The sequence below is a fragment of the Strongylocentrotus purpuratus genome, unplaced genomic scaffold (assembly GCF_000002235.5).
Source record: "Strongylocentrotus purpuratus isolate Spur 01 unplaced genomic scaffold, Spur_5.0 spur5_scaffold_7, whole genome shotgun sequence".
Classification (NCBI taxonomy): domain Eukaryota; kingdom Metazoa; phylum Echinodermata; class Echinoidea; order Camarodonta; family Strongylocentrotidae; genus Strongylocentrotus; species Strongylocentrotus purpuratus.
In genome coordinates, this window is record NW_022145613.1 from 38,859,941 (window position 1) to 38,878,207 (window position 18,267).

General features: G+C 35.2%; 1 protein-coding gene across 4 annotated transcripts in view; it reads left to right on the forward strand.

The window, feature by feature from the left end:
• Positions 1 to 2,598: 2,598 nt before the first annotated feature.
• Positions 2,599 to 18,267, forward strand: part of LOC590282 (activin receptor type-1) — a 39,814-nt gene continuing 24,145 nt past the window's right edge. For 3 of the 4 annotated variants that reach the window (XM_789891.5, XM_011682688.2, XM_030973685.1), the window contains exon 1: positions 2,599 to 2,700. In XM_789891.5, the coding sequence (XP_794984.4) occupies positions 2,640 to 2,700 (61 nt within the window). In that variant the 5' untranslated portion in view covers positions 2,599 to 2,639. Of the gene's footprint in view, positions 2,701 to 13,535; positions 13,738 to 18,267 lie in introns of those variants that run through there. The other variant, XM_011682689.2, reaches the window with a different exon arrangement.

The following is an 18,267-nucleotide window of genomic DNA, read 5'->3' on the forward strand; positions in this document are numbered from 1 at the left end:
CCTCCTAATTTTTCTTTCTGTCCTTCTCTGTTCTATAATCTTTGCATACCAGTAGCAAATTCGAAGCCTCTCCCCCTCTTTTACACCTTCTTTTCCATCTTTTTGCCCTATGTTTATTTCTTTGTGCTTTTATCTGTACATCATTTATCTTTCTTTCTTCTCTTTATCTCATGGGAATTCCCTTCCTATTTCATCTTTTTACACCCTTCAACCAACATCATAAGTTATTGCTTTACCACGGATACATATAGTTTCATCATAGTTTTGTCATGAAATTAAGTTCACAGACTCATTTTGTTAAACTATGATAAGAACCAAATTTACTGTGTATATAGTGATTTAAGATATGTATATAAGCTTTGACTTGTGCTCAGTTTGTGAGCAAGGCAACCAAAGTGTAATGATTTAGAAATGAATTTTTTCCTTCATGTAGAATGTATTTATGATGGCAATATACCAATAAAGTACTTTGCAACAAGATTAATATCAGTGTAACCTTTTCATTCTGTCATCAAGGTTTCCTCAAAAAAGTGCATCATTTCCTGAATATCAGATATTGTATATATTATTGTCTCCTTAGAGCCTCAATCGCAGTGTTATTTGATGTAAAAGCATATAAGCATTTGCCCATCTGGGGTTTGGCAACTTCTTGTGCCCTTAGAATTATCTAATAGCTGCACCTCTGGGGATGTAGTATATTGAACACCATCTAACCTTTTCAGTTTTAAAGGGAAAGTCCACCCTGAAATTAAGTTAGTTTTAATAGGAGTAGAAAAATGAGAGAAACAAGTCAGTGAAAGTTTGAGCAAATTCCGATTAAAAATAAGGAAGTTAGGATTTTTGAAGTTGTGATCAATCAAACACAAATTGGCAACTCTATGACGTATCATGCGAGCTCAACTTCCATTTGCTCAGTACTAAAAAAATCTAAAATTTTCATTTTTCCTCAAGAAAAATTTCAACCATACATGCACCCTAAATATAATAATTGCAAATATGTTTCTATACTCCCCCTGCAAGGAACAAATATATATTCCGTCATCAATAACGAAGAAAACATGATTTTATGGAATATTATGCACAAAGCAAATGAAGGAGAGCTCGTATAATAAGTCACAGAGTTGCCAATTTGTATTTGATTGATCACAACTTCAATAATTCATAACTTTCTTATTTTCATTCAGAATTTGCTCAAACTTTCACTCACCTGATTTTCTTATTATTCTGCCTCTATCGAAACAAACTTATTTTGGGGGTGGACTTTCCCTTTAAAGATGGCTTAAACCTTGCAAATTTTATGTAACATGTTCGCATTGGGAAATGCTCATCTCGCTTTCTGAAGTATTGATATGACTGTGATGATGAAGGGGATGATGATGATACTAATCCTACTTATACTTCAGCTTCTGCTTCTGCTTTTACTCCAACTACTACTACTATTTCTACTGATGATGATGATAATGATAGTGATGATATTTGTAATAATAATAACAATAAGAATACTAATGATCGTAATAATAAAGAGGTGTTCACACCTTTCTAACATGTATTTCTTACATTTGTTTTAAATGCTTATAATTGATTTGTAATGTTTTGTTCGAAACATGAATAAATTAAATTGAAATTGAAATTGAAGTATTTAATGATAATAAGAATATCACTATCAATGATAGCTACATTTATATTACAAACATCCCAGGGGATGCATAAAGTGCCTACAAACCACTGTTACTCTGGTTCTATCCCAGCTGCCTTCAAGGCGCTCAGAGCATTCAAGGAATAAATTCATACCAGTTACCCATTTACTACACCTGGGTGAAGAGTGGAAAATGTAGATCAATGTTTTGCCAAATAAAATTGGTGCTACGGCGGGAATCAAATGGAGAGAGGGGAGAAAAAGAAAAGAACGAAAGAAAGAAATAGTGAGAGGAGAGACAAGTTTGGGAGAGAGATAGAGGAGAGAGAGGGGAGAGAGAGAGAGAGAGAGGGGGGGGGGGGGAGGGGGGGGGGTGAAAGGTAGATGCTGACCATATAGAGCTATATAAAACAACTGACCACCGGATAAAAAATATGATCATAAACATGCCTATCAAGCAATGTTAATTTCATGACTTCGAGTATGTCGCCCTCTTTGGATTACTATTTGGCCCATCTGGTTTGACCTTGGTTTGACCAAACAAAATGAGTTTTTTCACATCAAAAGAGTACTTACGAGCAAAACTTTAAAAAAAAGAGTAAAATACTTTATAAAATCTCCATTGTAAAACAAATACCGAGATTTCTACTTGCAATTAAAAGGAAAGATAACGATGTGTACAATCAAGGAGAACAGATTTCTCCAGAGGGAGGTGAATGTTTATGTCCGCAGACATAACAGCCCATATTGACGCCAGGGTGCCACCATTTTAGATAAATGCAAAGTTTTTGTTTTAATTTTTATATACATTCAACAAATAAAATCATAATATTTCAAAATATCTCCTTTAAAAAATATTCATATAATTATCAAAATTATTTGTATTTCTTTTCTAATTCAGATAAGGATTTTTATGACAATATATCTGATGTAAATTATGATCACTAGCAGGAATGGACCCACACATTTGGCAACAGATGTAGTTCTCGACGGTGATGCGAAAATGGCGACGCGACGACTAGAATTTATTTTTATACTTTTGGCCTTAAAAGTAGACTTTTTCGGTATGTATGAAACTTTAGATTTTAGAATACCGTAGTTTGAAATATATTTATTATAAAGTTTTATGTGATACTAGATATTATGTGAATGAAACATGTCTTAGACCGCGATGTTTTGAAGGGTTTGTTTGTTGATGAACAGCTGAAGTCTCGCAATCAGTGCCGAGGTCTAGCCGACCGTCATGGCCTCGCAGCGGCTCAGGCGCCGATGAACTGAGCACTGACACTAAATTGAGATGGTCGGCATAGGCCATAGCATAGCTGCAGATGATCATCATATTTGTGTGTCATTTAATTGCTGAACCAACAATCACTATGAATCTATGAGTAACAAAAGGAAAAAAAGAATAGGGAAGGTATAAATGCAGTTAGAGTGCTTTAACTCAAGGGAGCTCCGACGCCGATGCAGATGCAGATTTTGAAAACTATTCAATCAACGGGTTGGGTCACATTTTTTCGCAATGTGAGCTAGACCCCTAGTTATTAAAATTTTGACTTACAATGTTTTTCGACTCCACTGGGCATCTTTCCAACCACTTGAAATTATTTTTTGAAGAAGTCTTTGATGGGATAAAGGGTGATTCTTCGTCCTAACCAGACGATTCATCAGTAGGGGCGCTGGTCCGAGAATAAGGATCATCTGCATTTTCGCAGATGTTTCATATTTTTGAACGGTGTGTTAAACAAATTCCTCAATGATTTTCTTGACCATTTATACATTGAATTTGTACATCCTAGGTAAGACGGACAACCCATAAAAGTAGACGGTGAACTAGGATTATTTTCCATTTTTTGCATCGCCGGTGGGTGGTTCGGGAACCCGAAACCCGCAGAGCGCCGATGAAAAAAAAGATGATCCTTGTTTTTGAGGACGCATTTTGTCCGCGCTTATGAGGACGATCCTCATTCTCGGACCAGCGCCCCTACTGTTCATCCATGTTGTATTGCGATTCAACATGGCAAAGAGAAAGTACCCGGTAGCGGCGGAGCAAATATGAATATTCCTGATATAGAGCGCTATTTGCTCAAAATTGCTGAATATGCAAGAGGTTCTGTCTTTTTGATTCAGGCAATTTCGAGTGAACAGCGCTCTATAATTTGCTGCGCCGCTACCGCTCATGCGTACTGTCTCATGTTGACTCGACGATACAAATGGATGAATCGTCTGGTTAGGATGAGGAATCATCCTTTAACCCATCAAAGACTTCTTCAAATTATAATTTCAAGTGGTTGGAAAGATGCCCAAGAGGAGTCGAAAAACATTGTAAATCAAAATTGTAATTACCACCTCTAAACATTGCAAAAAATGTGAGCCAACCTGATGTTTGAATTGCTTTCAAAAGCTGGCTCTGGAGCTCTGACGCCTTCAGCATCAGTGTCGGAGCTCCCTGGAGTTAGAGTAGAATGGACGCTTAATAAATTGATTAGTAACTCTTCGGTGGGCTTGTTGTCTGACTCCAGAGTCAGACAGACAGACAGTCAGTGCAGTGCAGTGTGTCTGTGTGACTAACCTGACAGATGCCCTAGAAAGTAGAACAGACAATGCTTTAGGCTCTCTTCTACATGTATGATACCTTTGTTTTAAATTCACCTTGGAATACGCTTTTGCAAATTAGCATGTTTTTTAGTAAGCTTATTTGTAGTACACCTGTATTTAATACTAGACTGTAGACAGAAATATTTGACCATCTGGGGGTCGTTACATGAAATCAATTCTATGACACTCATATTCTTGTCCTCACTTATGGAGGTGTCAGGAAGCATGATAAACCATGATAAGCGTCAAATTCATGAGATTGATACTTTCGGCTAAAAAATATAGTCTTTGTCACGATTCATCAGATTTAATCCTGAATTACCAAAAGTGATTATGAGGCTTTATATTTCACTCAAAGTTTTTAAATTAGTAAAATTCTAAAATAGTGGTAGCACAAATGATACAACCATCCAATTTGCATGAAACATGTGTTACTGATGACATCTAAGAATTTGTATAATTGAAGAAACTTGAGGTTGCTTTGGCGACGATTTAATCAAAATTTGCAAGTAAGAGAATATCGAAAGAAGACCAATTAATTTTATTTTATTTCTACTTAAGAAAACAAGATATTTTATGACTCAATATTTATGAGATAAGATTTGTATCAAGGTAATGCTTGAAAATGGAATATATCTAGAGAAATACCTACACTTCATTTTTTGTCATTTTCATGGGTCTGTGCTCTGTAATTACAGACTGTTTGACCTTTGGCGATTTTTCTATGGTAGACTGATGTATGTTTATGTACAAATAATCTTATTTACTTGTAAAGACTTTAAAACCTTATGTGGACAGTTTGTATGTTTGTATAATAATTTTATGTTAACACCAATAAGAACTAATCAGTGAAATGAGAGCTTGAAGATCAAGAAATAAGTTTTAAAATAAATTTCCATAGACTAACTTAAAGTTAAAGTTGCCTGGAGATGGCGTTCTAAAAAATATGACAGGTTTGAAGGCGCAACATACATGTATATTGCAATTAATTCTTTCATTGTCACAAATTCTTTGTACCTGCTTTGGACTTTTGGAACAATGTAATTCAAGTAAAATGATGATTATTTACATGTACTGACTGTAGGATAATACGGTTTGAGCTGAATGATTGGTTTGCCTGCCCTTTCATCTTATACTCAATTGTCTAGTCATTTGTGTATATTTCAACTTCAGGATGTGTCACAATACAAAGGACCGTTGCCTCTTTCTTGCCTTCCTCTGTATTTCTCGACTGTCTTCCTATAGGCTTACAATGTACATCACAGCCCTGAATTTGTACTTAATTTCTTTTATCATTGGGGCTTGATTTAAACTTTTGCTCTGTAAAATGCAGATACATGTACATCTAAAAGGCCAAATAAAACACATTCCATATTCCCTTTTTTGTGTAGTATATATGTGTGAGGAGATTGTGATTGTGAAAGTGTGATTTTTCCCCCTCAGACATACACATTCTGCAGGGTCAGTTTCTTTCTTTCTTTTAATTTGAAAGACAAAACGAGGGGGAAAAGAGAGGCAGATCAAGGAATAGAGAGGTTTGAAAAAGTAGAATAAGTTGTATGTAGCCTCACTCTTTGAGCATCTACGATGATGTTGGTGATGGTAATAAGTCTGCATTCTTGTTAGATTTATTGAAGTAAGACTTACGTGAAATCTTGTACACCTGTAGGTAAACAAAATATTTCTTGTTTCTTGTCCCATCCTCCTTCCTATTTTCAACCTTCCTACTTTCAACCTTCCCTTAATTTTATTGTTATTATTATTATTTTTTGTTTAATATGAGGACATCTAGACATCGGGGTCAACAAAAATCATTAATGTGTTGCAATTTCACCTTGATTTGTGTTATAATTGACCTCATGTCACAAATAGCATTTGTTGTATGTAGAGAAATAATCTCAAATAAAAATCCAGATGAGAAACTAGGAATCAATTTTACTTTGCTTTATTTGTCTGGTAGAGCAGTTCTGCACAAAAATTGAGAAAAAATTGATTAATGGACTCTCCTGTCTGACACGCATTTGAAAAGTGTGATGCCAACCCCCACCACTGCCTTTTTTAGCATGTTTTTTGTTCAGTACAGTGTTCATTTATCCTCATTCTTTATCAAGTTTTTGTTAGTAAGAAAATAACAATTCTTGAAACATGTGATTTACTACACAATGTCCCATGAGGCAGTGTTCAGAACTTCAGACAAGTCCAAATTTCTTACTTTATCACAGCAAGTTTTGAAAATCTGAAAGAGGGACTTTATCACAGCAAGTTTTGAAAGACTGAAAGAGGGAGTTCGGGAGCTAGGTAACAGGTGCCAGTCAGAGTATGAGATGAGTGATGAAGAGAGGCTCTAGTGAGACAACAGGAAGCTAAAGGGAGGGGGAGGGAGGGGTAAGGGAATGATAGAACGCAGGAAGGAGGGATCAATCAGTCGCCTCCTAGAAGAGGTTAGAGGTCATTTTCATGATTGTTTTATCAGCAATGACTCCTTTACATATGCTGCTTCTATGTGCACATAGTACATACTAGTGGACTTTGTGTTATTGTATGGTCATAACAATTTATATGGAGAAAGGGAAGGTTTTCTGCAAATATCTTAAAGTTCAAATGTTTTCATTATTTTTTTAAGTATACATGTAGGCCTGTTTGTACATGTGTCTTCTTGAACGTTAATAATTGACATTAATCTGTGTACGGTATGTAATTTTGGATCATACTTTTCTATTCTCCCCATCCTTTGTGATGTTGGAATACTGTGAAAACACTAGAGAGAGTAAAAAGCTTTGGTATCAGCATTGCCCATTGTACTTGGAGATTGACCTATGACCTAACTCTCCTGTTATCCTTCTGTTTCATAAGGATGGTGTTTCAATCATCTTTTATAGCAGCTGTTTTCAAACAGTTGAGGTTTCCAGAAATGAGAGTTCTCTTTATTTTTGTATATTTCTTTGACACTGGTGCCAAGTTTTAGTTATTGTGTGTGATTTTGTTTTTGTTATGATTTATGAAGAAAAGAAAAATAGTAAGGAAAACAAAATCATCAGCCATTTTTAATTTTTTTTTTTTTTAAGGAGGATGAACATTTATAGAACCCAACACACCCCAAAAAGAAGTTATGATTGTTAGTTACATGTACATGTGTATATTTCTTTGGTTGAAAGTGGTTGAATTGTGCATATAGTAATGGGTAGGTATAGGCAAAGGCTTATTGAAAACAAGCGAGGAGTATGAATTGTTGAATTAAGATATGGCGTGGTAAACCACTGCGAAAAACACTCACCCTGAATAAGAGTATTGCGAATATGCTTTTATATAACCCTGTATGAAATATATCTATTCTATAACAAAGAAAAGGAAACTTTATGAAAAAAAATGAACAGAGCAAATTGAAGAGGAGCACGCAAGATATTAGTCACAGTGTTGCCAAAACATATTTCACTTATGACAACTTCATACATGCTGCTTTCTTGATTTTAATTGGATATTTGCTCAACTTTCACTGATCTGTTCTTCTTATTTTTCTGCTTCTATTAATACAAACTTAATACCAGGGTGGACTTCACCTTTAAATCTTGTAGATGCCTAGATTGAACTCTCTTCTCTCTCTCTTATTGGTGCGTTTGTTTCAAGACCTGTCATCTGTTGAATGATGCTATATCCTGCTTCCTCAAAGGTCAAAACATGACTACTTGTTTGTGTGATGTGTGGATGTATGTGCAAGTCAAATTTGCAGACGAGAATGGGTCAGAGGAACATAATTTATCATCACGATAGATACCGTACCACTTTTGTTTCTTTGTTTTTGTGTTTCTTGTGAACATTTTGAGCTGCTGGCCTAATGGGTAGTTTGTTTATTTCTTTATCTTATTGAGCCATATTGGCATATTATTTTGTATTTCCAGTCAGTTATCTCTTTCTTTCTTGAATTAAATGTTTAAAATCTTTTGCTCTGGACTGCTTTTCATTTCCAGATGGTTCAACTAAATCAGTTTCAGTTACTTCTAAGTTGTCGGGTTTACTGCCAAAGAATCATCCTTATGCCATTTTTATGTAGGATAATAGCCCATATAGATGTACAGTAGTTAGATTAGGAAATCTCAGTTTAATATTGTAAATGATTAATTGTTTAGAATTTTTCACAAATATCACATCCGAAAGGTATACAGCAACCTACTTTGTTAATGATATCAACCATTAGCAGACCCTTGTGATAAGTTTCCATGATATTTGTACCAGTATTGCGCACTGTTAAAAGGGTCATAAAGGTTTGTTGTGAATAGTAGTCCAGTAGTATAACTCCATTGATAGTGGTTGACTAGGTCTGGTGAATAGAGAGAAGAGAGAGAGAGAGAGAGAGAGAGAGAGAGAGAGAGAGAGAGTATGGTGCTCCCTCCCTCCAAACAACTGGCTTTCAATAGGACTTAGTATTGATGCCTCTGCTGGCGCCACTATTCCATTCCATTGCATTGGCTGTGTCTCCCCTCGTTTCCTCAATTAGATAGTAGTAGTGACAGTCTCAATGAAGTACCTTCTCTGCTAGCCCCCAGGGCAGTCAAACCAAGATATATTCCATAAATATTTCCTTTGTTTATCTTGCATAGATTACTATTGAAAGTTCGCAAATGGTTTTAGTGATTTTGTGATACATAGATTTTTATTATTTTTTCAACAATACATACTATACATGTATTTAAGTCAAATTTTTCATGAAAACATTTTTGGAGTTTGACAGAGACTCAAATAATCGTTGAGTTGTTGTTATCGTGATAACCCAAGGTACTTCTCAAAGATGCTTGCATGTATACATTGTCATGTCAGCTCTCTGTGACATGTTCTTAAATCTGCAACTTAATAATTCGTGGAATTTTTTAAAATGAAACCCTCCTGAAATGCAGCATATCTCAGACTGTTAGCTCAACTTGTGACTCTTGTATCATATATATCAATTGAATTCAATATAAGACTTGTATATCTAGTGTAACAACCTAACATTGAATATTAGAATATATATTTCCCATTATTTCTGGTACAATCTTTAGTCTAGAAATAAATGAGATAGTTAATTAGATATCCCATATTTTTTGATATGACAAAGTAATCCATAAATCAAATTTCAACACCACACAATATTTTCACCATTGTACTGACATCACAAACGGCAACGTTGTCTAGGTTTCATGGCAATGATACACTTTCAAATGGTCAATGACTCTCCTTTATCTAGGGGAAGAGTCTTCATATTGTAACCATTTTATATATTGCCTGAAGGAATCGAACAATAGTGGTTTTGAGGTTTCTAGAAAACCAACAAGCACTTCTGTGATGGTCATTAATTTAGAGAGTTTGACACACAAAGCTTTCATGTGAATGTATTAAGATACCCAAGACTGATTATTGAATATTAATGCTCCCATCTCATGGCTCAGGCAGTCAGTCTGTCTGTCTCCGCTTTGCTTCTATTCCTCTCTCTCTTTCTTTCTCTCACTTTGCCCTATATTCATTGATGGAGAGTGTAGCTAGGAGCGATCATTGTTCTATTGTAACATTTCCGGTGCCGGCAGACGAGCGAGTGTGATCCTAACATTATGGTCTTCATTACCAACTACAAAGATCTTGCAAGGAACATGATATCTGAGCTGCCTCAAATATCATACCATTTCCATTCCATATTTGGTTATCTGAACTTCAGTCTGAAGATTGTCAGTAGATTTGATGTACATGTAGACTCACACCATTCATCAAGTAGCTTCCGTATGACTTGACTAGAGTTGTGAGGAACTGAGAATTGGATATCTTCATTGCAAATCGAAACAGCATTCAAAGGACTCAGAAACTTTGAATACATAGATGTATGTGATGGATCTTATGTGGATAAGTGTGATTTATCTTCATATTTCTTTTATTTTGGTGGTTTCATTACCTACTCAGTCATCTGACAGTAAGTAGAAGATAACAACTTTTAATAGGTATTCATTTCAATTCAAATCATTGCCGAAAAATCATATTCTGGTTCTAATTTGATGATGATATTGACACCTATCTCTCTTTTTGTTTGTTTTTAATGTTTTATTTATTTTTTTAAATATGGACAGTAACTGTAGTTGTACAGGTGTCAGGTGTTCCTTGATGGTGCCATAGAACCATATTATTGTGTGTTATATTCAGTGTAGGAATCATTTGAAAGTATTAATTGTGACGATATGATGTAGGAATGAAGGGATGGATGGTAACTTGGATGGATGGATGTGAAGAGAGGAAGAAAGTTGAGCTTGTATGGTGTGGTGGTGTATGCACAGGTGGTGCTGCTTCACAACCTATCTAGGTCATGTTTGAGAAGTAAACCTTCCCATCATTCATAGAATACATGTCCATCATTCAACACAATGTAATGGGCTTGATGACAGGAGCTTATCGCTACAATGTAGTCCCATCTACTTTAAAGGATGTGTGTCTTTTATTACTGCAATATGTAGTCCTATCTATGTGGACATGTACGTTAAAGGACTTCTGACTTGTATTGCTAACTGCATGTATTCCTATCTTCTATTATGTTTGCAGGCTCTTATAGGTATCAGTCTGCTCAGTTAGATATAGCCTGTGAAATTTGTACTCTTGTTTTATTAGATATTTCAAATTGCAATGAAATAGTATATAATAATAATAATAATAATAATAATAATAATAGCCTAATAGTCCACTCCAAATTTTATTAAATTTTATATAGGCCTACACTGAATAAAACACTGACTACAAATGACCAATCAAAGGGAACAAGCTTCTGGCCGGGTTACCTATTGTGTGCATATAATTATAGTTTGTATCCTGCTTAGGCATAAGCCTTATGTGTTTCATACATTTATGCTGAAGCAGGAAAATACAATTAGTGATGTATTCCTTTAACAAGCATACTACAGAGTAGTTTCCTTGGGATGTTTATGAGGGTAATGTTTGCACATCTTTGTCTGTCTATACACTCAAGATAATACAACTCTGTTCAGCTTTCATTTGGCTATACAGGGGGACAAATGAGGAAAAGTATTCTACAAATACACCATGTTGAATCAAGGGGTCTAAATGGTGTTTGTTAGGTCTTGACCTTGGTCCTCTATGATGTGTGTACTGATCAAACTCAAACTTACCCTCTCTCAATCAGATCTAAATCATGTTTAGAGTTATGTTTTAGTTACCTTTGGAAATCAAACGCTACATGAATCATGTTTTAATGTTGTATTTATTTAGAAATGGGAACTAAGAAAAGAAATTTCATATACACCCAAATTACATTAAGATACTGAAAGAAAGAGAGCACATTGTATTTAACTCCCACAGGTCATCGAGCAAGACTTGAAGCTAGCAATAAAAACTCAATTTAATCATTTTACATGTGATCTCCGAGAAATTGTATGTTGCAGGTTTACAGTAGATCAAGAGGATAAAGAAGATAATCTAAATTGACCCTAAAAAAGGTGTAGTATTGCAATAAAAAGCAGAGTATTAGACAAGGACTAAAGTATGTGTCTGAACACAGAGTAACCTGTTTGCCGGGACTAAAGTATGTGTCTGAACACAGAGTAACCTGTTTGCCAGGACTGCTCCGATTCTCTCACACCTTGGTTGCTGAGTTCCTGTGTAAATTGAAAGCTTCAACCAATCAGGGCAAACCTTGAATAGTCTTGTATATCAGACCTGATTTCAGTCCTTGGAGGTCACTCTGAGATCAAAGCAGTATTCTTGCTCTCTTCACATTGGCTTTTACCATATTTTTTTACCATATTTTTGAGCAAGATATTGAGAAGTGTTGCGATAGGAATTTCAAGTATACACACATACATGTATTTACATTAAAGGTAAAGACCAGTATTGGAAACGCCCCAATTTCAAAAAATGAAATGAAAGCTCTCATTACCAATCATGTGAAAGAATATGTTTTGACTAATACATGATGATAAAAAATTTGCCGGAAACCGCCTACTAATTCATATATTTGGTAAGTTTGTTTCTCTCATGGTCTGTGAGAGATATACATGTAGGGTAGTCCCATATACATCTTTCTGTGTATAGTGCTTGTAACTTTACGAAGACTGGGCCAAATTTCTTATCATTTTGATGATTCCAGAACCTTGCAGATGCTAGATGCTAGATGATTAACCTTTTCTGATCGATTCCACAATGTTTCTTTCACAATGCAATCGCATGACCATAACTGGTCTTTACCTTTAATATTATCAATGAAGTAAAACACACCTGTTTAAATAGTTTATAATGCTAAATTTTATTTTTTAGGTCTACCGTATTTGCCGGCGATAAGGCCGCAGCGCCGTATAGGCCGCACCCCCGATTTTGACATTTTTTTTTGGTTGTTGTTGTTTTGTTGCCGAAAACCCACGCGGGGAAGGACCTTCATTTAAGACCTTCATCGAGGTGCAGTTAAAGGCGCTGATTTGTGCTTGTAAACTTGTCACAAATAATAGTAACAATGTCGTTTTTAGAAGAATGTATAAGATCATTAATGTGAATTAAAAACAAAAGAGTACTAGGTCCTAGGATAGTACCTTGTGGTACACCATTTGTTATATAACAAAAATAACAAAAATTGAGAATTATTATTATAAACTACATATTGAGATCTATTAGAAAGATTACTTTCAAACCAAGATGACAGACAAATTTTAGTGTTGTTGTAGTTTCCGAGTGGTGAGTCAACACAACACACTGATTACTGAGCTGGGAGACATTGCCAGGCATAGCGCCATAAATCAAAACTAAAAAAAACTAAAAAAATTTTTTTTATTCTTTCGCCGCATAGGCCGCACCCCGACTTTTTGATATTTTCTCTTCCAAAAATACTGCGGCCTATACGCCGGCAAATACGGTATTTGTCTAATATATGTTTGAAAATACTGTTAATAACCAAAATAATCCGCACAGCAGCACCAGGACCATCTTTTCTATAGAATGCTAACAATACCTGTAATTGTAGTGATAACTTTTCACTACACTCCTATGGTATATTGATTGATATAGGGTTGTTTGCAATTTTAGAGAGCTAAACATGTACATGTACATCTACAATATACAATTCCCTCTACCTCTACAATGAAAAGTGTAGAGAAATAATTAAAATATACATGTACATTGTACATGTACATTGTACATGCACATGTAGTTAGATATGACTAGGCCTGTAGTATTCCCTGAGAAAGGTAGGCCTAATTCAGCCTTGGTGGGTCTGCATGTTGTAGACTAGTTGTAATGTATAAGGAGAGTGTATGGCCAGCCAGTCATGTCATTGTGAGGAAGGGACCAGTTAGTGAGTTAGCGAGGGTTAGGTCATTCATTCGGTCCCTCATTCAGTCTTAGTAGAGCAGAGCATGGCACTTGTTTGCAGGTTCTATCCTATGGGAGTCTGCTCTCTTTCATAATTTCTCAGCCTTTATCTGAATTTCTACCGAGGATTTTTACCCCTTTTGGATTTACAATCATGAGTTTGCCTGGTCATCTTACAGGTGGTGAGTTACAGCAGTTTTCTTTGTGGTGTTCTTGGTCTGTTAATTAGCAGTATATTATTTCCTGTATGTTCTGTTAGTGAAAGTGAAAGTGGACTACAAGCAAAATCAGGCCCTTTTCAAGGAATTGTCTGAAATCAAAGTTTATGGATATCCTGATCAAGTGTATGGCATACATGTAGGCTTGTGGAAACAAAGAAACAAAAAATGACAATTTAGCTATCAAATACATAGCAGACATGAATCATATAAAATTGTTATTTTTAAAATATTCTTTGGGTTTTGTTGTTGTTTGTGTAATTTTTGTTATTATTTTCATGTAATGCCTAATGGAACCACTTAGCAGGTTTGATGAATAATTAATTTTGATTTTAAACATTTCAATTTTCATTTACATGTATTTTTTAATGAATAAAGATGCACAAATGCGCTTTGAGATATTCCATTTCTTTCGGTTGTGAAAAGTTAACTAGTTAGATCAAAGAGAATCCATGAAGCCCTTCAGAGGGAAAAGATAATGTATTGCCTGGATTTTGCTCTTAGGATTGGTTTAATTGCATTCCATATCTTCTTCCCCCACCTGACAAGTGCACACCCTTTTGGGTTTGAATCCTAGAGGATTTCTAGCATTCTTCCTGACCTCCTCCCAACTAATGAAGAAAAAAAAGGATTTAGTTTGAGAGCTTTGATAGATCCATATCCACCCACTGGCTGGTGATAGGGTGCAGTCTCAATCCCTGCTAAGTTAAGATATCAAAACTACATTGCGCAGCGTTGTTTGTACTCGAACTTCGATCCCAACTTTCTGCACTTGAAGATCTGGGGATAAAACTGTAGGAGGAAGATTGATGAAGGAATTCCCTTGTATGGTGATTTAAAGGAGATGTTCTTCTACAAATCTAGATGAATAACTTAGAATCTGAACTTGTCAGGAGCTTACTTTCCATGCCTTTCTGCTTTGATTGACAAAGCTGTTTATGGGTTGTTTTGTGAAAAGTTTCTTTTGTATTCAAATGTTGGCTTGGCTTAAGTGAGCCAGAAGTACTTTAGCAAGATGGGTCTGATGAGATAAGTGTAATCCTCAAAATATATGTTTTTCTCAAACTTTCAACAACAAAATAATAATTATCCTGAAGAAGAAAAAGGGCTAATTTGGTAGGGTACATTAGTTGTACGTGTATTTCTGTATTCCTGATAACAATATTGTCCTCAGACACTGTATTTGGAACTCTGTTAATTTCTTAGCAAGCCTGCTTACTGTGTCCCTACTTGATATAGAAGAGCCTAAACGCCCAACTGTTTACATTGTATGTATATTGGAATACAAACTAGATGTTAGCAGGACAAAGAAATAAGGAATGTATATATTTCAATGATTTACTGGTACAGTATGGATAATATTGACTTAAGCATTTAAGGTAAATCACTTCCAATGCAAATGCTACATACATGTACTGTACATGTACACATACTGGAGGAAGATGTAATTTTCCTCATTTAAGAAAAATAAAAGTTGAAGTTGTATTGTTTTTTATACTTTCAAGTCACTGCTCCAAATTTGAAACAGTTGACACCTGAATTAATCTTTTCTTTTTAAGTTGTAATACAAAATTGTAGGCTTGCAAGCACATGTATTTTACAAGCAGATACGCTTTTGTACCAGTAACTACATTTGTATGTGTTAATGATGGTTACCCTGTTAATAGATAACATGAGATGTAGATACTAGCCTTCCTGTCTCCTGTAATTCATTACATAATTCACCATACTGTATTTCATGTGATCATTTAATGATCACATCATGTATTGTTATTTTTATATATACGTGTATGTATGTTGTAAAGCGCATTGAAATGTCAACAGACATGAAATGCGCTATAAAAGAACAAAGTAGTATTATTATTATTATTATGAAGATGTATGTATAAAAATAAAAATAAGCACAAGGAGTTATCATACCATACATGTAATTTTTGCTGGCAGGGTCCTTGTCAATTTTGATAGAATTTGATAAAAGAGTTAAGTTTTTATTGAAGGTTGCAGGCAGCAACAGGGATATCAAATGTTCATCATAAATGTATTATAATACTTGTGGCATATATTACAAGAGGGGACACAAACGGTCATGCTATATTCATACAATCAGATTTATAGACACATGTAAACCTGTACGTAGCTTGTAAGATATTATTGAAATGGCAGGGACAATATAATAACCTTCCTGTATCAAAGGATTAAAGTTGATGAAGATTTTACAAAGGCATTATTAAAGTGTTAGCTCGATCCATGGTCTTCTTTTCTGCTTCATGCCTGGTTCAAGTTTATGCGCATATTTATCCATCTGTCCCAGCAAACTTACCCTGTAGGGGGATTTGAACACCCAGTAAGTAAACTCTCCTAATTGCGTCTTTCATCGAGGGACTTCTCTCTCTCAAGCTGTGTTCACAACATAATAGCCTTTTTTCAAGCGTTGTGTCTCCTAACACAGTATTAAAACACTGTAAGGATGGGTCTCGGTCATTATGGTGTAAAGAAATACATTGGGTGTAGAACAGAAAATATTGAGATCAGCTTAAGAAGAGAAGAACAAACAACAAATATAAATTAACTCTGAAAAGATTTAAAAAAAAATCAAATGAACAAAATAAAAAACAAAGCTGTTCATACCTTTTTTTAACATATCCTGTAAAGAAAATTTTGTAAGCATTTCTGTTGAAAAAACATGAGACTGCTCATTACCGGTATGTTATTGTGCGTGTCATTGCACTATAACTGACATATGAACAATGTGCATCATTGTGACTCACATAAATGTACAATGAAGATACAGTTTGGTTTTCAGTGGCCTAGCTTTCAGGCAGAAATAGTTTATCCTACTCATTGACAAAAAATGCTGAATTTGGACAAAAGGAGGTATGGGGGATAGTCTATGGATTCCAGACTAGGTAATTCTTGTATAATTACCATGTATCATATGGAGGAGGGGGGGGGGGGAGGGGTTAGTAATTCATCTTTTCCTATCTTACATATAAGTTAGATGAGCTTTCCAACTAATACCTAGTAGTGCTTACTACAGGAAATCTTCTTCTTGAAACCCATCCAATTCTTTATCTGCATGTACCTGTACATGTACATGTGCATAGGCCCTGTATGTACATGTATTTCCTCATAATGCATATGGAAAGGAATCTGAAAGACAGTACCAGTTAATTTGTATATTATAGTAGACGTTACATCCTTCTTCCTCTAATCAGACGCTAGTGTCATTGTACATCAAGTCTTTCTTCATGTAGTTTTAGTTTAGCAATCTTTTATTTCTCATTCATATTGTTTTAGAAACGGTTTTGCACTCATACTGCAGGCATTATGATAGATAGCCTGTACACATTGGCCTCTGAACATTATGCATATTCCTCAGTAATTGCAGCAATTGAGTGAAAAATCAATACTAATTTTCAACATTTGATCAATATTCCATCACGACATGAATGTATTTAATATCCATCAAAAGGGGTTAATGACATCCCATGAATGAAACCTTACTTGTATTTGGTAACTTTTACTTTCTGAATCATGTAGTATATCACTACTGATACTGTAGTAACTTGAACAAGATTTCTTTTTTCCCTCATTTATTAGCATTCTTGTACTTATGTAGGCGCTTATCTGTGGATTATTTTAAATATACAATGATTATTAATAGTAGTGATGATATACCCTCATGAAGGCAGACTTTCAGTTTAAAATAGGTTTATTTAGATGACAATTTCACTTGACTCTTAATCCAAGGGTTGAGGGTTCAAATCCCAGCACGGCAGTAAAGTTCTTTGGCAAGATCTGCATTTGCCACTCTCCACCCAGGTGTAAATGGGTACCTGGCAATTGCTGGGGTAATAATAATTGCAGGGCCCTCAGGAAGAACAGCACTGAAGCTGATGAGGCTTCCCTTAGTAAACAAAATTATTATTATTATTGTTTATTAGATTTTCCCCAAAGCTTCTCAGAGGTATTTATCACTCTCTGATCCTATCTATTTTGTTTATTGAAAAGCTAATAGTATAATCAGAGTTCTCATCATCATTCTCCAGAGTTAGTGAGACTAGTGACTAGTGAGAGTTACATGTACCGGTATCTCATATCTAGGGGAGCTTTAATAGGTGTGGCCATGAAATTTTTAATGAGTTATGTAATGAGGCTACAAAACTAATTAATGATTGAGAATTGATCCATGTCTGTCTGAAAATCGAAACAAAAATTGATTTCAACCAACGGACAAGGCCTAATTTCTCACTAATAGCCTTTTCATACCAAAGGGAATTTATATGGAACTCTGATAAAGAAATGTGTAAAGAATCATTGTATATAGCAAAAGGAGCATACAGACAGGAATACAACATTGTAGATGTATTAAGAAACTAAATCTGAAAGAGGCCAGGTGACATGACAGCTGACCAATGATCAGTGCGCGCTCACAATAAGCCCCGCCCAGTATGGTTTTCATACTAGAGCTGGACCCTGATTCTGTATATCATG